The 23,195-nt window shown below is 34.6% G+C and overlaps 4 protein-coding genes across 4 annotated transcripts; all 4 read right to left on the bottom strand.

Moving 5' to 3' along the window:
* Window positions 1–446: 446 nt before the first annotated feature.
* LOC146923224 (selT-like protein) lies at window positions 447–5,515 on the bottom strand. Its single transcript, XM_085715914.1, has 4 exons — window positions 5,041–5,515; window positions 4,868–4,944; window positions 1,539–1,857; window positions 447–791 (listed from the first exon to the last, which is right to left on the bottom strand). Exons 1-4 carry the CDS (start codon window positions 5,224–5,226, stop codon window positions 675–677), a joined length of 699 nt encoding a protein of 232 aa, XP_085572040.1. The 5' UTR covers window positions 5,227–5,515; the 3' UTR covers window positions 447–674.
* A 2,986-nt stretch (window positions 5,516–8,501) lies between these two features.
* LOC146923223 (putative FBD-associated F-box protein At5g56400) lies at window positions 8,502–10,051 on the bottom strand. The gene is made up of 2 exons (XM_085715913.1): window positions 9,016–10,051; window positions 8,502–8,927 (listed from the first exon to the last, which is right to left on the bottom strand). Exons 1-2 carry the CDS (start codon window positions 9,916–9,918, stop codon window positions 8,670–8,672), a joined length of 1,161 nt encoding a protein of 386 aa, XP_085572039.1. The 5' UTR covers window positions 9,919–10,051; the 3' UTR covers window positions 8,502–8,669.
* Window positions 10,052–12,681: 2,630 nt separating this feature from the next.
* Window positions 12,682–15,755, bottom strand: LOC146923222 (Mannose-binding lectin superfamily protein). Its single transcript, XM_085715912.1, has 6 exons — window positions 15,368–15,755; window positions 14,772–15,242; window positions 14,426–14,653; window positions 13,963–14,331; window positions 13,636–13,857; window positions 12,682–13,220 (listed from the first exon to the last, which is right to left on the bottom strand). Exons 1-6 carry the CDS (start codon window positions 15,596–15,598, stop codon window positions 12,927–12,929), a joined length of 1,815 nt encoding a protein of 604 aa, XP_085572038.1. The 5' UTR covers window positions 15,599–15,755; the 3' UTR covers window positions 12,682–12,926.
* On the bottom strand, window positions 15,408–19,352 carry LOC146923221 (Pentatricopeptide repeat (PPR-like) superfamily protein). The gene is made up of 2 exons (XM_085715911.1): window positions 16,507–19,352; window positions 15,408–15,580 (listed from the first exon to the last, which is right to left on the bottom strand). Exon 1 carries the CDS (start codon window positions 19,224–19,226, stop codon window positions 16,563–16,565), a length of 2,664 nt encoding a protein of 887 aa, XP_085572037.1. The 5' UTR covers window positions 19,227–19,352; the 3' UTR covers window positions 15,408–15,580; window positions 16,507–16,562.
* Between the last annotated feature and the right edge of the window lie 3,843 nt (window positions 19,353–23,195).

Raw genomic sequence — 23,195 nt, 5'->3', positions numbered from 1 at the left:
ACTTCGCAATTGTCCGGATTATATAATCCGGAATTTTCATAGATTTTCCGGAATACATAATCCGAAGGGCATGTTGGTAATTTGCATAGGGCGCACGAGGAGGCCATAGGGTGGGAAAAGTAATTCTCTTGATAATATTCATTTCTTTGATCTACAACAACAACAACAACAACAACAACCAAGCCTTATCCCACTAAGTGGGGTCGGCTAATTCATTTCTTTGATCTATTTTACATTTATTACAGTATCTTGATAATTTGATTTATAAATTTCTGCACACATTTAGTTCAGAAGTCATATACTTCCAGTTAGATATATGGTCAAAATGGTCCTTAATATCATTCTATTTTTCGTGTAGTAAGTGGAGTTTACTTGAGCTGAGCTGAGCTGACAATAGCACGATGTCAGAATGTCGAAAAAAGAAAAATGATAGTGTAAGGCTGAAGTTTACTTCTAAAGCAAACTTGAATTAACCAATATGTCTTTCAGAAGTTACATGTCTTCAGAAGTTACATGGTTTACAGCCAATTTTCCAGTATGGAAACATTACAATACATTCCTAAGATATATCTGTGAACCAGCCTCGGCTTCACAATGCAATGGTAGGTCCATTTACATCATCTTTGCCCCGTTCAAATTAGAAGTCTTTCATGAGAGGCAATTCGAAGAAAGAACTAAAGCCCCAGTTCTGAAGCACTGCTGACAAGTCTAGAATTTGTCATCCTTTTGTTGATCAGATCCTTCAACTCTATCTCTCCTGGAAACCTTCCCTCTTTTAGTTTAGAGAACACCTTCAATGACAGAAGAAGAATTTCAATGGGTTAGGTTCAGAAGCATTAAAGATGTGCCATTTACATTCCATCAACTCTAACCAACAACTCAGTAACATTATAGTCGCAGAAGTGCACAAACAAAAGCAACAGGGAAGTCAAAATTTGCTTCAGATAACAGGCTTTGAAACAGAGAAGACGACATGTTTATTCACAATTTATTTACCATCAGTCCAATTCATAGGTGTTTTCTAAATAAACCTTAATAGTAATGATAACAAAGTATATACCAAAAAACTCTAATGAAAGAAACCTGATAATCAAAACAATCTATCGCCAAACCAAATGACTTGTTGAAAGTCAAACACATGGCGAGAAACAACTCTCCCAACTTCCCAGTAAAAGCATGTTTAAATAATTGCAATCTGAAAGTAGATGTTCTAAACTACAAGTACGAAGGTTTTATATAATAAATCAAAGTGACTACCATTTTTAATTAGCACTACTAGGTAACAAAACTATTTCTTGTTTTTCAACTAGTATTGGCTATTTCTCATTTTTCAACTAGTATTGGCAAGATCAATGATGGTTGCTAACATGTTATATGATAGTATTTCATAATGTCAGGTGAATATCCAGTAAAATGAAGTGAGTGGTCAAAATGTTGATAAAACTAGTCATGCAAGGGACCTATTCCATCATGATTGATTATGAGTGCTTCCAAAAGAGTCACAGGATATAAGTAAAAGATAGAAGAAGAGCACCAACCAGATCGCCGTTGAAGTAAACTTCAAATGCCCCGGAGCTCAGCAAGAATGATTGCACGGCATTTCCAAGAAGCCAAGTAGTAGCAATGGTTCCAAACCTATTAGCACGCAAGCTAAAATACCAAGGAGGAGGTGCAACAAAACCCAGCATTGGAAATATCTGTTCCCCTGCCACTACGACACCTATAACACCAATTTGAACAACTGGAACCACTTTGCTTAGCAGACGTTTTGGAAGTGGTGGGGGATAATTTGCAGGAATAACCTCAATTCCAGGAAAAGCAATCTCCAACATTTTTTTCACTGTTACTGCTGTTCCCCTACATACGTAATAAACATCCATTTACACTGACTATCCCATTCTATACATAATCATGCACAGAAAGACAAGCAATCAACCAACTATAAGAAATATGATTCAGCAAGCAGAGCAATGATAAGTAGATCAAGGAAAGTGAACTAAGGAATTAATATCTAGTTCATTAAGGAAGTCCACCATGAATTTCATGATAGTAAGTTACTATAGTCAGTAGTGCGCTATAGCGGCATAGCATAGCATAGTGGTAAGCAACCACTGCGGTGGGCGTCGTAGCGATGCAGTTCAAGATAGAGGACGCTATAGCTGCTATAGCGGGTAGCAGATTTTGATCCACTATTAGATTTTAACAGGAAAATCCCACATTGACCCTAATTTTAAAACCATTTTAAGGGCATTTTGGGGATTTCGTATAAGCCCTAACATTTTGTTGTGTGCTAACATTTTCCCAACTCTTCTCTCTTCTCCGCTGCAAAACACACAAAACACGATCTGCAAACTGATTTGCAACCCTCACACGATCTACAAACCGATTGCCATCGCCGTCCACTATTCATGGTCCATCTATCTTTTCCTCTATTCTTTGTTCTCTTTTTAGTTCCTCTGTTCTTTGTTCTTTTGGATTTTGCAACCCTCACACGATCTACAAACCGATTGCCATCGTCGTCCACTATTCATGGTCCATCTATCTTTTCCTCTATTCTTTGTTCTCTTTTTAGTTCCTCTGTTCTTTGTTCTTTTGGATTTAATGTTTTAACTAAGACTTGTGAAATTTTGTTGGAGACTTGAAAGCTTTCATAAGCCTATTTATTTCCTTGACATTTATTGGTATTCGGATTTGAATGTAGTGTTCTGTGGATGTTTGAGTGTTTTGATTTATGAATATTTCATGAGAATTGAGTGTTATATTTAATTTTATATTAAATATATGTTCGTTTACAATGTATAGTATCATTCAATAGCGGTCTTCCCACTATACGCCCAATATCCCACTTTTGACTAGTATTCTAGTAACTTAGAACATCTCAAAATTGATATGCATGGAATGATTTGTAAGGATGAATTAAACTCAATATAAAAACCTAATACAACATTTCTCTAGCTAACTAACCAATGAGAATCAAAATTTCAAAGCATAAAATACACATCAAGTGTCCAACAACCCAGATAACATTTTGCATTGTAGATGCATAAATAAAAGAACAAGCCATCAATTTTGTCTTTAAAGTATTTAGGGGGGTGTATTGGATTAGGATTTTAAAAGACTATTTTAATAAAAAAAAGTCTTTAAGATTTTAAAAGACTGTGTGAGATTGTATTGATTCTGTGAGATTTTAAAAGACTTTTTATGTAAAAGACTTTATACACTCAAGATTTTAATGGATTTATCACACTGACTTTTAAGGATTTCAAAGGATTTTATGGGATTTTAAAATTTTAAAGGATTCAATGAATTTTAGGGGAAAAAAGAACAAACTTACAAGCGTGAATGATAAAAATAATGAACAAATAAATTCTAGCGTTTGAATAAAGAAAAATAAAACCAATAAAAAATTCTTTTACTATTGATTTTAAAATTTTAAGGATTTTATGGATTTTATAAGATTTTAAGGGACTAAAAAACACTCTTAACACTAGGGGTGTTCAAAACCGAACCAACCCAATAGAAAAACCGCAAACCAAACCAATCCAAACCGAAACCGCAAAAAACCGCACTTGGCTCGGATGAATTCAGATGACTTTTGCAATGAACTGCGCGGTTCGGTTCGGTTTGCGGTTTGCATCTCAGCAACCGAACCAAACCAAACCAAACCGCAAGAATAATGAATATTACTTAAATATGTACTAGCCCAATTACATAGCTCAAGAATAATCTCTTTTGATTCGATTTTTCCATCGTTGCACCATCAGGTTCGATTATAATTCCTTTCCATCTCTTTCAATTCATTTCCAGTGATGAATTTGTTTTCTTTACTTCCCAATAATTTGTTTCATGCTTATGTTTCTTCTTAATTTTATCTATTTTGATATAAGTTTTACCTAATATTTTATCATATAAACATCAAAATAAAATGTCCTATGTTTATTTTGTAACAAGTTGGCAATATTAGAGTTAATGTAATATTTTTTTTTATCTCGCGATAAACCGCACAAACCGAACCAATCCAAACCGCATTGGTTTGGTTTGGATGACTTTTTAAAAATCAACCGAACCAAACCAAACCGCATACTTTTTTATCTCGCGGTTTGGATGACTTTTTTGCTCAAAATCGAACCAAACCGCACCGCGAACACCCCTACTTAACACATTATTCTCCATACAAATTTTTTATTTGTTAAAAATGTTATTCCCACAAAATTCAATTGTACATATTTAAAATTATGACAGCCCTTACAAATCTTTCAAAAAAAAAATATTGTGTCAGCCCTCATTTTGTATTTGAAATTAGAGAAGTCGTTTGAGTTTTTCTAAGAGAGGTGAGAGAGAGAAGAGAGGAGGGAGAAAAAGAGAGAGAGAGAGAGAGAGAGAGAGAGAGAGAGAATGGAGAGATAGAGAGAGACGAAGAGAGAAAGGAGAGAGGGGGGAGGGGAGAGAGAGAGAAGGGAGAAGAAAGAGATAGTAACTTTTAAATGAAAAACAATCCCAAGAAATCTCATCTTTTCATGAAAGACTTTTTCTTGTTAAAATTACACTACAAAATCCCACAAAATCCATCAAAATCCAATTTATTAAACAATCCTTCGAAATTTGAATAATTTTGAATACCATGAGACTTTTTTAAAGTGATGAAAAGTCTTGATTGAATACCTCAAGACTTTTTTAAAATGACAAAGAGTCTTGATTGAATACCACAAGATTTTTTTTAAATTGCAAAAAGTCTTGATTGAATACCACAAGACTTTTTCTTAATTAAAAAGTCTTTTAAAATCCCATAAAATCCTAATCCAATACATTGATATAATTCCTAAAAATTTATAAATATAATAAGTATTCTCTAAAGTATGTTACGTACTTGTAGGAGCAAGAAGAGCAGAAATTGATATTAACAGTGTTGCCAAACCCTGCACCTCCAATATTAGTGGCGAGTTTCTGAGATCAAACACAAACGGAATAATAATTAGACATGTTGTGATGATGAAAATATAACAGTGATGAAGTAAATTGGCTGACGGAATAGAAAATTACCTCGGACTCGGAAGGGAAGGGTGTGGTTACGGGGTTAATAACTGATTGTGGTTGTTGATGGTGGTGGTGGTGGTGGTGGGAGTGAGAGGGTTTTGGCGGTGGAGGAGATGATGTGAAAAGGGAGAAGAGGTCGGAGCAGAGAAGGAAGAGAGGTAAACCTACTAAGAGAAGCTGTGCGCGATCCATGGCTGAGTTGAGTGAGGTTTTTTTTGTTTGTTTTTGAAAGAACACAAGTATATGGTTTTTTACTTTTTTTTCTACTATATTTATGTTTATTATTTTCTTTTTGACAAAATAATTTATGTTGATTTGACAAAAAAAAAATTATGAGTTGAGTTTAAAGCATATTCAATGAAATAGATAGATAATTTTGCATAAGATAAGATTTGGGTTTACAAATTGAAAAGTAAATTCAACTTTTATGCAAAATTATCGATTTCATTGAACAACAATGCTATACATAGCGACAATAATTGTTCCGAATTGATACCGAAGTAAAAACAAACTAATGAAAAAGCAGTGTGGAGCGGATTTCATGGGAGGTGGGGACAAAAAGATGGAAATTATGATAGTGAGAGAGTGGCATACATGTCCACGGTGTATCGTGAGCCCGGCTTTTTTTCGATTTAAATAACATTTTTTCGCTTTAAATAATAAAAAGAAATTTGAATTTTTGAATCCTATATGTGAGGGTCAGACAATAACAATTCATGATAATTTAGAAAAATAAACCAACATCAATATGATGTCTCAACCCAATTCCTAAAACAATTATCTAATGAACAACGGTTACAAAACCTAAGATTAGTAGTGATTTATTTTAGTTCATATATAAAGCAATGCTGCAGACAGAACAATAGTTCCCACCTATATCATGTTACATTGCCAGTTTGTTGAGCAGGGTAATTTCTGTAGCTTTTGATACTGTTTCCATTAGTAGAATTTCCTTATTGAATATTTTCCGCTGAACAAATAAACATATAATAGCCACATATGCTTAGTGTGAAGAATTTCAGATTCAGTGTTAGAGAAGCAGGAAAAGTGGGGAAAAGGGTTACTTCCCATCATCATTCATTTTCTGTAGTTACTGTTTCCATTATGATATAAGGATTAGTGCTTTGTCTTTGGAGATAACATCCAGCATATCATTCATTTTAATATTATCACTGTTAATTTTATCAAAAAAGTTATTATTTTGTCCTCCCTCTATACCAAAAGGTCTCATCCCTATAACCAGCTATATTAGAGGACAAATATAAGTTTATTTGGAAGAATGCTGAAACATAAGTGCATATAATATCATTTGTAGATGCAGATGCCTACACAACCAATCAAGTTTAGTTAGTCCTCTATGGGACTCAAATGATACCAATTGACAAAGCTAGCAACTATTGATGTGCTAAGATAAACTATCAACCTTTGAAAGTGTAGCAGAACCAGCCCCCAGCAGTTGCCTGCAACGAATAATTTTTATTAGACAATGATGAATCAATCAAAACCAGAAACAGGTAGAGGCATGGAAGGAATCTTGTAAAATCATCCCTCTGGTACTCAAATAAAAAATTTAGGTGATATATTTATATGACATTACCTCAACAACTTTTGTTACTTCAATATCTGGTATTCAAATTTTTCTAGAGTGAAGCTACACCAGAGGTTTAGCGACAGCAAAACCAAGTTTAAAGAAGGTTTAGTGGCCTCTTGAAAAAAGTATACACCAAAATTCATACATCCAATAAAAAAATTATTGCACTCGGAAAGTGAAAGATAATCTAGAATTAAAAAGGAATAAATCTCCAAATGAAGATGGTTGCCTAAACTTGAAACATAAGGTCTAAGCGCAGTTATGTAAAAACATTCCGTTCATGTTTGAATCGGAAACCAAATTCAAATCACCTAACCTCTAATACCTAGCAAGTGAGATTGATCTGAATGAGATAGCAAAAAAATGAGCAAATAAACGAATGAAATACTAAATACGTAGAAAAAGGAAATCATGACCAAAAAGATTGGTTTTGAATGCAAGAAGAATCAAAACCAAACAATAAGTCGATCTGAACATCGTACTCACACCGGTTTCTGAAGCAGAGCCAATGATTCTGTTGAATTCTTCAAGGTGATTACTAGTACCAAATGCACTGGCTTGATGAGAACTTGTAAAATTAGAAGATTACATGTTCTGACTCAATATAACTTGAACCAATTCATGCATTGGATATCCGCCTCCAAGATAGAAGGCTGTGTGAAATAAGGTAATGAAAAAATGGAAGCATGAGTCATGGCATTTTTTAGGGCTTCAAAAGCAATTGTGCCTTGACAGTTCCAAAACAACATTTAGATAACTTGGAAAATAAGGAATGTTGTCTAAGAAATTGTAAAATTCGTCAATTTAGTCCTTTCTATTTAGGGACTAAATTGACGAATATCATATGAACTACATATTATATTTATATATTTTATGGACTAAATTGGAGAGAGATAGTGGACAGAGAAAATTGATGGTTTATTCCAAAACAAATAATATAGAACCTGCATCATGTCGAGTACACTACTAACAGGACAAGCTTAAGACGAAAGAGCCTGCAAATCATGCGAATACAAAATATTAAATGCCAAAACAGGAATCATAATTTTCTTATGCATCAATAAAAGAACTACTAAAGCTTGAATACATCTTTACAAGGCATAATAAGAAGAGCAATAATATGTAGAACTTTTTGTCTACAGTATCAAACATATAAATCAGCTCATAGAAAATCTTCATTTTCAAAAGAACCAAAAAAACAGTATTAAAAAGGACAAATAAATGAATTGATAACTCCAGGATCTGCTACAAAGCTAGGGATAGCATATTACTTAAAAGAATATGAATAGTTGAATACCACAAGCTCCTTAATGCAAACATATTCCAGTAACAAAGAACGAGAATAGTGGCAGAAGCATGTGCGATAACAATTGGCATATCAGAAGGGTCCTTTACGCCAACATATTCCAGTAACAAGCAGTGAAGCACAATCAAAGAACTCAACGATAGGAGGATAATTTCGAGCAGAAACAGGACAAATGTATATTCTAGTTTAGAAATACAAAATAAGGAAGTCATTTAACATATTGATTACACAAACCAACATTCTTTTGACTTTTCTATTCATATACCAACAATCTTTGAAGTTCAGACAGTATTATATACGCAATTCCATCTATTAATTGGTGTATGACAAATAACCAGCGTTTTTTTTGACGTCATTTACTCACACTTGTTGAAAATTAACACTGATATCAACACTAAGCCTAAGGACAGAAGGCCAACTTACTCAATCTCATATTAATGCTATATATCATTCTTAAGAATTGTTTCATGATTTGAATTCACAGCCAAACTCTCTGCTAATCCGTTGTTGAAGATCAAGAGATTCTGACAACAAATAGGACTTGAAACAATTTTCACACTCAATGTAATAGAGCAAAATAAAATTAAAAGCATCTCTAAACAAAATCATTATTGAGCTACAATGAAAGTCCACCATAGAATTCTTTCTTACAAAGACCGTCAAACCATCACATTCAATGGTTGCATATTATTTCAATAGAAACTAATGAAAAACATCGATATCTAATTACTAGATATGTTAAAATGAAAGTTTACATCTCGAAGACATCGTTAGACAGGTGGATAATTTTTCCATAATTTGATCATTTGAGGAGCTAGCTTTAACATTGATTTTCATCACTTCTAAAAGCCTAGCATTCCGCAAAATATACATTGCAAATTGAAGATCATTGTCAGAGTCTTCAAAATTTAGAACAGTACATGACTTAAGGTGATAAGAAACACATTCAAGAGCTGAAATTGGGCATTCCCAATCCTTGGATACACTGGTATTGCACTGTCAAAGGGATAAAAAAAAATAACATTCATTAAAATATTTATGAAAAAAAGAATAATCAAAGGAAAAAACATACTATTCAACAAACCTTTTTAATAAAAAGAATTTGAAGCTTGGGACAATGTTGAAGCAATGACACTACACCAACCCAATCATGAAAGGAGTCACAAAACCATAGTTCAATATGAATTAAGTTTGGAAACAGTGGAATGCCTTTGAAAGAAGACCCTTCAAATTCAATATCCTTTATGTGTAGAAACTCGACATTAGCAATGGCAGTAAACGGAATATCATCGAATGAACCAATATCGGCTCTAACCAATTTGGACAAGAACACGGATTTAAATTGTTCTGATTTATTACTTTCATCATGTCTCCTATAACTAAGACAAGTAGTATGCAAATCTTGTAGAATAGGACAGGCATTAAGAATTTTGATAAAATCACTCTGCATTCCAAAACTGACAAATTTCAAATGTAGGGTTTTGAGAGATGGAAGGTGAACACGCAAAATTCGAGCTTTAACTTTTAACCTCTCAAGTTTGAGAACAACTAGTGTTTGAGAGGTGAAAATGGTGTGATTCAACGTTTCATTATTCATGAAGAGATGAAATTCCTTGACATTACGTTGTTTCGCGGCTTGAACCCATGCATGGAAGCTTTTATGATCAACGTCGTAAACTCTAGAAAGACACTTGAGGTGAAATGTTTTGATGGGTTGGTTGATGGCATGTGGAGAGAGCATGAGTGTATCTACAAAACGACAGAAGAGATCGATGGGGACATTGTCGTAATCATCGTCATCTAGGACGTTTGCATCGTCGAAAATGAAATGGAGAGTGGAGAGTGAATAGCAGAGTGAAGTCCATCTTTTGGAAAGGAGGGTTGTAGTGAAAGCTTGTTCTATTGAGAGAAAAGAGAGAATGTGAGAAAGTAGTTCGTTAGGTAAGTTACTGATTCTATCAATATCAACGGAGGCTGACTTCTTCATATTCGGTAACCTATGTTTTGGAAGAAGGTGAAGGGCTGAAGGATTTCATCGTCTCAACTCAACTGATTTATTTACATTTCACGGGAAAAGTGGTAGAAAATTTGTTACATTAAGACCAATTAAAACGGTTTAATTTGTTGAGGGTCAATGCATTGTTATAGATAGGACCATGAGGACTCGGGTACAAACTTCAGACACTTCACTCCTTCACTTAAAAATGAATGAATTCAAGAAAAAAAAATCACTTTTTTTTAACAAAATTTTTATTTTTTAAAGTGAATAAGTAGAGTATTGGGGTTCGGACCCAACCCTACATAATAGGGGTGGGAATAGGCCAGGCTTTGATAGGCCTGAACCTGGCCTACAAATTTTTTTGCAAGCCTGAGTCTGGCCTATGACCTTTCATAGACCTATTTTTTTGGTCTTGTTTGGCCTATTTAAAAGTCTGGTCTGACATAGAAGCCTATTTACAAGTCTATTTCATATTAAAGTTATTAAATATTCAATTTTGTCTACTTCTAAATAGGTCAAATTGGCCTTAAAGCCTATTTCATCATAAGGTCTGTCTATTGTTGTAAGGCCTTAAAAGTCTATTTCACTATAAGGCCTCAAAGCCTATTTAAAAAGTCCATTATTTGAGTTTTTTTTCTTGATTTTTATGTTTAATATAAATTATATTTTAATAATATCCATAAATAGGCCGGCCTATTAAGCTTCATAGGATTTTTTTGATAGCATAAGCCTGACCTATTTAATTAAATAGGCTTTTTCAAAAGCCTAAGCCTAGCCTTTTTCATAAACAGGTCAGGTCAGGCCAGACTTAAATAGGCCAGACCGTAGGTCTCTGTAGGCCGGTCTGGCCTATTCCCACCCCTACCTACATATAATAATACAGAGTCTCTGCCATTTTGCTATTTTTTTGGATTTCATTAAAGAATTTTAATGGTACATAATTTGCAGACTTCTAGGAATATTATGAGCAATTGAGTGTTGCAGCATGCATCAAACTATTTGAAGAATCCAAGTCCTATGAAGGACTATATACTTTTTCTTGGATGCATATTTAAGCTCTAGGCCTATATATATTGCATTTATAGTTTTTTTTTTTTTTAGGGAACTTGCATTTATAGTTGTTTTTCGTTTTTATAATATTGGCTTTTGATTTTGTATTGTTTAGTGAGGATCCTGATATTCACTTCTTCAAGTACATTGAGCTTTATTATGAAGGCCAAGCTTCTAGATGCACACATGCATGTGTTATGAAAGGCCTTATACTTACAGTGCATTCTCTCTTCCCTGCATCTACTTATCACCCTACTATTTTCTCATTTCAAATTCCATGTGCAGGAATCACTTGCTTACACAGCTGTTTGAACATCTTTTGAGTGAGGGAAGTCAAGATGTACATGTCCGTAATGCTGTGGGTAAAGTAATCATCGACAACAATAACAAACTCAAGCATTTTCTAACAAGCAACCCTATATTATGATTTTCTCGTATTGTTGGTAAATATTGTGAGAAATAGGGTTCTACATTTGCCATTGTTGCTTAGCAAAGGGCACAATGTGATGCTGAACATGCTACCAATGAAAATTCTTTGTTCAAGCTACAAGCCAGGTGTGTATACAAGTCTTCATTAGGAAGGTGTCATTGTATTACATAATGCTAGTTTTGGTGGGACATTCATGTTATTTCGTTATGTTTACATCAGATAAATTGTGGAACGTATGGATGCTGCTGATCTCCGTGGGAAGGTCCTAAATCCCGACTATGAGTTTAGAAGGCATTTGATTGATCTAGTTATGTCCGCTCCTTTGCCTGAACGTTCTTATGATTGGTGATCTTCCCCCATGAGTTGATTGACCTTCCACGGTCATGGATTACATAAATAGGTTGGAAACCACTTGTACGATGAAGAATTATGTGAAGCTGCAAATTTATATTTGCTTTTATTTCTGACTGGGCTAAGTTATCAGTGATTTTGTTGTGAAGTTTGAACAATTCCAAGGTGCTTCCGCTGGTGCGCTACCAAAGCAAACAGTTCAAAAACATGGAATGAAGTCTGTTTCACCTCCCTTGATGTTGAGGAAATCTACTTAGCTCATACTTGTGGCCTAAATGTTATAATTCAATTAGCACTGTTTCTTGTTAACATTTTTTTTAGTTCCCCCTGCCTTACTCCAATTTTGGATATAAAGATTTACCACTCATATTGAAATTTCTTTACATGCAAGTTAATGAGGTTTGTTATTGTGAAATGTAGAACACTGAGTTATTAGTAAACACTTAAATGATTTATAAGATTGTGGTTTGTCATTTCTTCAAAAAAAAAAAGATTGTGGTTTGTCTTTTATTATCCTCCAGAGGAGTGTCCTCAGTTTCTTTGGATTAATTATGTTGGGATTATATTTTCCTATGGTGTTATAATTAATTAGCATTAGGGTCTTTTGCTAATAAAAGAAAATGAATTTAGGGACCTTCTTTTTCTACCCTGCACATGTACTTCGAATGAGTGAAGGAAAAAAACACCATTTTTTTGTCCTTAGAATGGGTAAATCAGGACAAAAGTGTTTCCCGTCCGAAAAAGTGTACTTCAGTTATAAAAGAAATCATTGAGAGGAGTAAAAGAAACTCCCATGAATTTATTTATGGTGAAGTATTATAACCTCGTTTGATCAACCGCTTGTGAAAAACACTTCGATTATATTTGTTGTTAGAGAGAAAGAGAGGGTGGAGGTATTTATATCAGAAGAACTGCAAAAATTGAAATCTTAAATCAAACCTTGAAGTGTAAGAAATCAACAAACAAATTACATTATTCATGCTCGTAAAGAAAATTATTATGTTGATCAGAAAACCCCACCAAACAATTATTCAGAGTATACAAGTAATCATGCTCTCACCTGATTACATTCTGCTTATTCAGATTACACAAAAATTTGAAACTCCTTGCAACACTTGTCGAAATGCCAAACTGATGTTTTGTTCAAGCACTGCGGATCAGAAACTCAAAATAGCTTGAAAAGGGAGGACCTTGAAGTTTTCTGACTTCCAAGCCAGTGTTGCATGTGGATCCCAATAGCATCCAAGTACAAGCTACTCCTCCCATGAAAACCCACCACCTTTCCCTCTGTAGTGGTTGAGGTGAAGAATTTCCCTACTTCCTCACCATATGGACCATACTGACCACGGCTGGTGTGGAATGTCAGTGATTTTATGACTGTATGCTTCTCATCCTTTGTGATTGACCCATGATAGCCAGATATACAAGTCAATACCTCATGTGGAAACTCCAGTTGTATCTAACATCATAATTAGCATGAGTAAGTATAAGAATTACATTTTGTATTAGTACATACACATATTACATATATATTAGCATATTATTTCACACATACATATCTACGTATGCATGCTTGTATTTTTTTTTATCAATGTATGCATGCATGTATAAATACATATATGTATGTATGTATTTTGGGTGGGAATCAACTTACTCTAGGATTAACTCTTGCAATAGTTATTCTGCTTAATAACTCAATTTAGACATTGAACTTACCAATCCAACCGTTGAATATCGTCATATTATGATCAAGCACATCAAATTTCAGATAAATTCTACTTATAATTTAACTAATTTGATGACAATGGATAAATAATGAACCAAGAGTGAAACAGTAGAATGTGCTTAAAGGAAGTGGAAACCAATAATCATACCCTATGCATGGTGTCTCCTCCATCACCGCCATGTTTTATAGACCACACAGATTGCCTATTTCGATCATACTCAATTTGGATAGAGCAGATGCCATCTGATACTTTTGTCAAATAAATCTGCTTAATCGCAGAAAAGACTCCATCATCCCAAGGTCTACCTCCATCCCCACCCCAAGGGCCTGGTCCACATGGAGCTGGTTCTTTGACCACACCACAAGAAACCTGGGAAAGAGGGAACCATAGTGAAAAGGACAACTCAAACATAAAGATAACCAAATTCTTGAATGTCTTCAATATCTTCGAAAAGTTTATTATGAAAATAAATACCTCTTCAGCTGCTGTTGGCTTAGCAAGCACCAGTTTGTTAGGCCATTGAGTGCCGCCTACTTCACCAATATTTGTTTCTCTAGGGATGATATCCTTCGGAGGCATTGCCACCGGCACAACTACTTTTCCCTCAAGCACATGTACACCTAAAGCATCGAGGAACAAACCTTTTCTCCCATGAATGCCCACGATTTTACCTTCTTTCACCTTTGTGGTGAAATAAGTTCCTTGTTCTTCCCCAAATGGTCCATACTTCCTTTTTGTGGTGTGGAAAGTTAGTGATCTTATAACAGCAGGTCCCATGTACATCAAAGGTCCATGGTATCCTGATATATATGTCAAGACTTCATATGGGAAATCAAAGACTATCTGCAAAGTGATGCAAAAAATGCTAAAAATTCAATGTGATTGTTTAGATTATTAAGTAAAATAAGCGAAGTTTGGTTGTATGCTCTTGGTTTACCTTATCACTTTTATATCCTCCTGTCCCACCTTGTTTGCATCCCCATATGGCATCCCCATCATGATCATACATAACTCTAATCCATACAAGTCCAACATTGCGCGATAAATTGATTTGCCTGATTCCTTTATAGGTCCCATCGTCAAATGCATATCCGCCAACGCCACCCCAAGGACCGCATGTAACTACACCACCAACCTTTGCGGGTGGAATTTCTGAATGAGTTATCTGCAACATAAATAGATTTTAAGATCCATTTTGTGTAAAAGCAAGATTTTTTACATTTAAATAAAAACTTCAGGAGCACTTCAAAGACATCATCCACTAAGGTTGCAGGATATCTTACCTTTTCTTTGTGTTCAGTGTTTTTAGATTCTTTGATAGTAGAAATCTTTCCTGGCATCTTGTTTGGTATAGGCTTACCAAAATCATCTTTATGATCTTTCTGTCTTACGGCAAGAACAATATCATAATTCTGGTTCACAGTTCCTTGTATCACTGAATAGCCAAAATTCTCACTAGTGTTATTAACGTGGTCAGAATGATGCAATGCTTTGGCTGGATTTGGTTGCTTCAAGGACTTCATATAGACTCCAATGGCATCTAGGTACCAACCACACCTGCCATGGAACCCAACAATCTTGGCCCCAGTCATTGGTACTGAAAAATATGTGCCTTGCTCGACACCAAATGGTCCATAAGTTTTCTTGTTACTCTCAAAACTCAGTGACCGAACCAAGTTGTGGCCCCATTGGTTTAAGCTACCATAGTATCCATGAACTGAAGTTAAGAACTCATCTGGATAATCAAGTTTAACCTACAACGCAGTCGAAAGTGGTTAGTTAATATATGCTCATAATTTAATTGAAACCTTCAGACACTTTGGTGCTAATGTTAAAAATTCATGTCACAGGATCAGCTTAGTACAAGATGAAACTTTACCTTGTCAGTTTTATTTCCTCCACTTCCACCGTGTTTCTCCGACCAAACAGAACTTCCTTTCTTATCATATTCAATCTGGACAGAGTCAATTCCAGTTCCATGAACTACCACCAACTGCCTTACTCCTGAGTATATTCCGTCATCCCAACGGGACCCTCCATTGCCGCCCCATGGCCCAACAGATGCAGGTTTCTTTATGGAATCCTCAGAACTCTGCATGCAAAACATCATGCAAAGGGGTTAAAAGGTGAAAAGACAGTTAATGAACATCACCTATAAGGTGATGTATGCAATGTAACGCAAGATACTGTAAGAGTTCACTACCATCCTCTGCTTGTAGGAAGAGAGTGATAGACCTTAGAAAGAAAAATGCAGGTGCAAGTGCGATGTAGCTGGGGGAAGGCTTAAGAGGAATTTATGGAAGCAGAAAGTTGGTTTGTGGCAAGGAGCTTTGTATAGAAAAATATAATGATAAGAAACTGTTAGAAGAAGCTAATTCTGGTTCCACCATGGAGGGAAAGAATTGAAAGTCAGAGAATCAGATTCCAAACGAAATCAGTTTTTTTCTTTTATTAAGAAAGTTTCATGCACTTTTTATGGTCAAGGAGCTAACATTTCCTTTCCACGGGCTATTCCCTCATTTTTAGTAAAAGAAATAAATGACTGGAGAAAAGGAACAAATATACTATCTTATGCTATATTCCATTTTTAGAATTTAGCCAAGAGCCCTCACTCTTTTGCTTCTGCAGGCACTCACTGCCTGGTGCAGCTTTTATAAGGTGGCTGACACTTTTGATTCATGATGCTTATTCGTGGGACAGTTTTGATTCTACCAATATTTTATAGCTCCACTATAGTTCCCATCATTATTCTATAAGCATCTTTGAAATTATTACAATGATTGATTTCATTAATTTTTTTAATATATCTTCTTGATGGAAATTGCTAACAGGACATACATGCAAATCTTTCACCTGGAAAACATTTCAAAATCCTGGAATAATAATCAAATGAAATTCTATACAGTTTAACCTGATACATTATGTGAAAAAGGGAAGCAAAAAATTTCAGTTGCGTGAAAGGTTAATCTTATAAACATCAATTCTTCAAAAGGTTTGTGTATGTCATGAACAACTTACCTCAAGACAGATTTACATATTTCTGACATCATTGATTCTCTCACACAACATTTGCTCTACCAATAGTCCCTACAGGAACAATGGCCACCTTTGAAATGGTGTAAGCAATTTGAATCACTTAAATATACTTCACACCCATATGCCAATGATATGTATTTGGCTGTGTCATGGCAATCTCTACACATTCTCAAATTTTTTACTATCCGTAAAATTTGAGGTTTGTTGTGAGGATCTATCAAAGCAAAAGCAAATGCAAGTTTTTCACTATGTACGCTACTAGTGTTTTCCTTCTCCTCTTCCTCAATGTAAAGTTCATTGTCGGAAACATGTGTCTTGACATTTACAGCTACCCTTTTTAGCCAAGAATGTAGCTTATCCAAATACGGGTTTGATTGGTCACCAACTACAAAAGTATGAACAACATTATTCCTTTCAATCCAGGATTGACCAATAGGTTTATTGACAGCCTTTTCTCCCTCCGGCTCAAACTTCCCACATAAAGAATATGCCTGTGAAAGTAAATGTCGAGTTATATTATTTCCAGGTTCAAACTGAAGCATACGCTTTCCTGCAAGGACTGCCATTCCGAAATTTCTATGAATTCTGCAGGCGGTCAGCAAGGCACCCCATACAGCGGAATTAGGTTCGATGGGCATGCTTTGAATAAAGTTGAGTGCTTCAGCAAGCTTACCTGAACGACCGAGCAAATAGACCATAGCAGAATAATGTTCCATACCTTGCCTAATCATGTAATCTTTAGTTATGCATGAGAAAACGCTCTTCCCCTCATCCACCATTCCAGCATGACCGTAAGCTAAGAGAATACTTGCAAAAGTACCTCTATTTGGTCGAATCCCTTGCTTCCTCATTTGATAAAAAAGATCAAGTGCAGACTCTGAACAGCCATGTAAAACATAACTTGAAAGCATAGAGTTCCAACTGACAGCATCTTTCCATGACAATTCATTAAAAATATTTTTCGAGTACATTAAATTTCCTGACTTGGCATAACTATCGATTAATAAATTTGATACGGAAAGTTCAGACACTAAAATTCTACGCACTGCAAAACAATGGATTTCTTTCACTTTCTTGCTGGCTACTAAATTTGCACATGCAGGAAGGATACTCAGTATTGTGACCGAGTTGGGAGCTATGTGGCAAAACTGCATGTTCCGGAATATCTGTAAAGCCTTGTCTTTTTGTCCACTTTGTACAAAACCAGATATTAGAGAATTCCATGAAGCTGCATTTCGCTTAATTTTCCCATCTTTCTCGATGCTTTTAAAAAGATCCAACGCCTGATCCTCGGCACCACTTTGCATACATCCTGTGATCATTACATTGCATGTAATAACATTAGGTGGTGAATCAGATTCCTGCATTTTCGTAAATAGTTCATGTGCTTTGCCGCAGAAACCAGCTTGGAAATATCCTCCAATAATTGAGTTCCAAGAATACACATCTCTCTCTACCATCATATCAAAAATGCTCTGAGCAGCTTCGAGATTGCCACACTTGGAATACATGTCAATCAGTGAATTACCTACTAACACATTGTCAACCAAATTCATCTTAACAGCAATGGAATGTATTTCTAATCCCATACTCATTGATTTTAATGCTGCACATGCTGAGGCAGCACTCACAATTGTAATGTTATTGGCCTCAACACCAGCTAAAAACATCTCTTTTAACAAATCTAAAGCATAACTTATCCTACCCTTTTGAGTAAATCCAGAAATCATCGAAGTCCAAGTGTATACGTCTGGAGCAACACCAAACCACTCCATTTTTCTCATTAAATCAATTGCAAGATCACAATGCCCTAACTGATTATAACAAGAAATCAAAATATTCCAAGTTACCAAACCAGGTTCAACTCCATCTTTCTGCATATCATCAAAATACTTCTGAGCTTGTCCAATCTCACCATTCTGACAAAACCCCGATATCATCGCATTCCATGCAATACTATCCCTCTCATCCATACAATCAAAAATCTTCTTTGCACAATCCATCTCCCCGCACTTCGCATACACAGCCATAATCGAATTACGCAAATGCTTCGACCACCGCATTCCACGTCTAATCACCATCGAATGTATCAACCTCCCAGTCTCCAAATCCCTACACTTTCCACACGCCTGCAAAACCTTCGGAAGCAAAAACTCATCCGGCAAAACACCATCCCTCATCATTTCGTAAAACAACCCCACAACCTCCCCCCAACTCTTATTCCTCGAACAACCACCAATCATAGCAGACCAAGTGAACAAATTCCTCACAGACATTTCATCAAACACCTTCCGTGCCATACCCAACAACCCACATTTAGCATACATACTAACCAACTTAGTCTCCACAAAAGGGTTCACATTTTCAACCAACCCAATTCTAGAATGCAATTCCTTACCAATAAAAATACAATCTTTATCAATACATGACTGTAATAAATTCATGTAAGTAATGGGTTTCACCCTGCACCCTTGTTCAGCAAGGGAATCAAGAACTGTCACAGCTTCACTAAGGGAGCCATTAATGCATAATTGGTTCAATTGGGTATCAATTAATTTTGGATTTGAAGGTTTGGTCATTGAGACATTGTTGGAATTTGCATTGACCCTTGTTGAAGCAATGCAATCAAATTTGGTGGGTTTATTGGGGAATGATAATGGAGTAATTGATTTATTGGGTATGAAAATTTGAATTTTTTCCATTTTTTGTTCTTCTACTTTATCACTTGTTTGTGGGTTTTGGGTTTTGCAATGAAGGTTTGAGATAAGGATTGTGTTGATAAGGGGATATGGTGACTGGTGATGAAAATTCTGAATGAAGCAAGTGATAAATGAAAATTATTCTAGTTCTTTTTTTATAAGAGTATTGATTTGGGTTTTGAAAATCATTTTTTGTAAATTTTAATTATGTTTTTGTTCAAGTAAAATAAAATATCAGATTTATTAAAATAAAATAAAATAAATTGTGACGTGGCTGTCACATAATCATGGTGGATAGATCCAATTGATCAAGAGGATCGAAATCAAATGTCTAAACTTTATTAAATAAAGGATCGAAATTGCTAGAAAAAAAAGGGAGGATCAAACTTGAATATTTTTTTAAAATAGAGGGACCAAAACTATATATTTAAGTATAGTGAAAATAAGGGAGGTAAAAAAAATTGGTAAAAAAAGGTATCTATTGTTTTTTACTTAATAAAAAAAATTAAAATAAAATGTATGTAAGGATAGTGCACCTAGCAAAAACAAATCGAGGGGAATGCACCAGGCAAATGTTGATATTATTATGTTAGACGCCTTCATCAAAATCAAATTCATTACCTCTAATTTGTGTGTGTAAGTTGTAGATGATGACTGCAACTTTTTCCATGCATCAAATAATATTATAGACGAACAATGTGTATATCTTAAAATAATTGTGGAGATATTTAAGTTTAGTGAAAATAAGTGAGGTAAAAAAATTGGTAAAAGAAAGTATCTATTGTTTTTTACATTATAAAAAAACAAATTAAAATAAAATGTTTGTAAGGATAGCGTACCTAGCAAAAAAAAAAAATTGAGGGGAATGCACAGGACAAATGTTGATATTATTATGTTAGACGCCTTCATCAAAATCAAATTCATTACCTCTAATTTGTGTGTAAGTTGTAGATGATGATTCAATTTATTCCATGCATCAAATAATATAATAGACGAATAATGTGTATATCTTATAATAATTGTGGAGACTTGTCTCATGATGTCACATCTTTTAACATATGTTTTTATGAGTAACCTCAAACCTCTCATATTTGCTAAATAAATTTAGAGGAATGTTATTTAAACAACCCTTTGTTGGAAGAATTTGTTAGACAACCAAATTATACATAGAAAATTAGATAGAGGCACAAAAACCATAATCATAGAGAGAAAATAAAAACACAATGCAAGTATGAGAGAAAAAATTATCACAAAAAATGTCAAAAAATAGTTGTTCGAATATCATTTCTCATAAATTTAAGCTAAAGTTTAATTTAAAAAAGGTTTAAATGTGTAATTGGTCCCTGCACTTTTAACAGATTTTGGCATTGGTCCCTGCACTTTTTTTTGTTTGGCATTGGTCCCTGCACTTTGTAAAAATATTGGCATTGGTCCCTGCACTTATTTTTGTTTGGCATTGGTCCCTGCACTTTGTAAAAATATTGGTATTGGTCCCTGCACTTTGAAAAAATATTGGTATTGGTGCCACGTGGCATGAAATGATTGGGACCAATACCAATATTTTTCCAAAGTGCAGGGACCAATACCAATATTTTTACAAAGTGCAGGAACCAATGCCAAACAAAAAAAAGTACAGGGACCAATGCCAATATTTTTACAAAGTGCAGGGACCAATGCCAAACAAAAAAAAGTGCAGGGACCAATGCCAAAATCTGTTGAAAGTGCAGGGACTAATTACACATTTAAACCTTTAAAAAATGTGAGGTTTGAAGTCCAACAATTCAAACAAAATTTGGGAAACATATCAAGCTCAAGTAAGAAAGAAAAAAATAGCAAAGCTAAATTAAATAGTGTTATGAGAATTACCCTTAGAATGAGTTTTATAACCTTTTGTATGCTCTTTAATTTTTATATATTTCCTTGAGAAAACTTCAGTAACAATGATCAACTTCGGTACTATATCATTACTCAATTTTTTTTTCTTCCAAAAGACACATCATGATTAACATTTGAATTCATATTGGAGCTACATGTTTGTTATGAATGCTGATCTCATGAGACTACATCACTCTAAAGATCAACAATACATACATCGTAAAAATTTACTTGTTCTCTCTCTGTGCCTTTCATCATCTCTGGTTGCTAGGTTGCTAGAAACATCATCGATAACAATATTAGTATCATCAACTTTAAAACTATTTTTTTTTTTTTGAGGAAATCAACTTTAAAACAATATTAGTATCATCAACTTTAAAACTATTATTCTCTTCATTAAATAAACTAATAATCTCATTTGAATCTTTATGAATGAAACTCGATTGAGGAGTATTATTACAGCCTTCTCTTGATGATTCTTAACCAAATTAAGTTTGCAAGTAGAAAAAGAATTTCCAATACTATTTTCATATTGAAACTTAAGGAAAAATATGTAACAATCTCTTTCCACCCACAATTTAGTCAACATAAGTTGATTTATTTGGTACAAATTTTAAACCAAATACATTAACTTTTGATAATTAAGTGTTGTAAAAATTTAGATGTGGAATTATCATGTATAAGAAGAAATTAAAAGAAATGTAATAATAATAATTAAGACCAGTAATAAAGAGAAATAATGTAAAGGAACTTATCAAATTAGGTTGTCGACACTACTCCATCAAAACCTTCACAAATCAAATTAGGGGAAACCTGCAAAACAAAACACTGTTATGTAACCTGAGGCATGACATAGTCACTGTCCTTGAGGATTTTATCCGCCTCACATGCGCATATCCTCCCAGGATACAACAGTTCTTCCCCGTTATGAATCATAACTGGAGGTGACAGAACAACTCAAATTTATCTCAAAGATATCAGGAGATGTAACCCAAGAACTCAATATTTTGGATGAGGGAAAATAATTTTTGTATCTCTAAATATGAAGTGAGGGAGTATATATGTACTGTATGCAGGTTGATTATATTCTGTACGTACGTTCTGCTCCTCAAAACAAATATTATATAAGCTATTTTTCAAAACTAACCGTTGAACACAATAAAAATGTGGGATATACACATACTCAATACTATTACTTTGAAGACCAATTCATGGCATAAATATAGGGATTATTGTGCACGTTTGAGAAAAGGTTAAATAGTTGTTAACATTATGCCAACATATTCTATAGTAGGACAACTATATAAAAACCTATATGTATATGCTTTGATGACTCAAGAGAGAATAAAGGAATGGTTTGTTACATAGAACCGGTCAAATAAATTAACTTGAATATCAGCTAAAAATATTTTCACTTAAATAAGGAATATATAATATAATTGAAAAACTTTTGAAATAATATTTACAACAATCCCCCACATATTTCAAAAGTTAAAATAAGATGTTAAAAAGAGTTTTTCTGAGTAAACATCGTAGATGTAATGCATCGGAACGGTATAGCAAGCTATGGAACCCGTCCTAGACTAATAAGACTTAACACACAGTGAATTGGTTTAGCAAGCTATGGAACCCAAGACACTTGTTGTATGTTAGAGGTCTCATAATCACATTACACCCCCACAATTCTTGCTGTTACGCGGTTGTGCGCTAATAGGCCATGCGCGTGTGCCTGGTATTCATGAGTGCTCTAGAGATTTTGCCAAGATCTCATGCAAACGGCCCCATTTGACACTCATATAGGCGATTTCATCAAGTGTATGCTGCAAGTCATACACCACCCATAAGGGATATGATAATCGTTGAAAGCATTATAGCTCATCCTCTCAATATTGCAGTGTCTAGCACTTACTCAAATACACCATAGGAAAGAGACTAGGATTAAATTTAGCGCTAGCAGAACTAACATGTGACTTGTTCTTACCACATTGAACCTTCTTCATGGGATCTCCTATCACAAAGGTTGGGTTCCTATCACATGTCAATTTCGATTGGCTTAAGTCTCAATCCCCTCGATGCTCACAATTTTATTTCACCCCA

Source organism: Medicago sativa, chromosome 5, assembly GCF_051527215.1.
Source record: "Medicago sativa cultivar Bolivia chromosome 5, Bolivia_mono, whole genome shotgun sequence".
Lineage (NCBI taxonomy): Eukaryota > Viridiplantae > Streptophyta > Magnoliopsida > Fabales > Fabaceae > Medicago > Medicago sativa.
This window is presented reverse-complemented; position numbering and strand designations above follow the sequence as displayed.

Excerpts from the sequence above, each read along its gene's own strand:
- LOC146923221 (XM_085715911.1), bottom strand. The coding sequence starts at position 19,226 with ATGGAAAAAATTCAAATTTTCATACCCAATAAATCAATTACTCCATTA.
- LOC146923222 (XM_085715912.1), bottom strand. The coding sequence starts at position 15,598 with ATGATGTTTTGCATGCAGAGTTCTGAGGATTCCATAAAGAAACCTGCA. Across the intron at positions 14,654-14,771 it reads ACACTGAACACAAAGAAAAG|ATAACTCATTCAGAAATTCC; the intron begins GTAAGATATCCT and ends TTTATGTTGCAG. Across the intron at positions 13,858-13,962 it reads AGCCAACAGCAGCTGAAGAG|GTTTCTTGTGGTGTGGTCAA; the intron begins GTATTTATTTTC and ends CCTCTTTCCCAG.
- LOC146923224 (XM_085715914.1), bottom strand. The coding sequence starts at position 5,226 with ATGGATCGCGCACAGCTTCTCTTAGTAGGTTTACCTCTCTTCCTTCTC. Across the intron at positions 4,945-5,040 it reads CCTTCCCTTCCGAGTCCGAG|AAACTCGCCACTAATATTGG; the intron begins GTAATTTTCTAT and ends GTTTGATCTCAG. Across the intron at positions 1,858-4,867 it reads TGCTCTTCTTGCTCCTACAA|GGGAACAGCAGTAACAGTGA; the intron begins GTACGTAACATA and ends TTACGTATGTAG.
- LOC146923223 (XM_085715913.1), bottom strand. The coding sequence starts at position 9,918 with ATGAAGAAGTCAGCCTCCGTTGATATTGATAGAATCAGTAACTTACCT. Across the intron at positions 8,928-9,015 it reads AAATTCTTTTTATTAAAAAG|TGCAATACCAGTGTATCCAA; the intron begins GTTTGTTGAATA and ends TCCCTTTGACAG.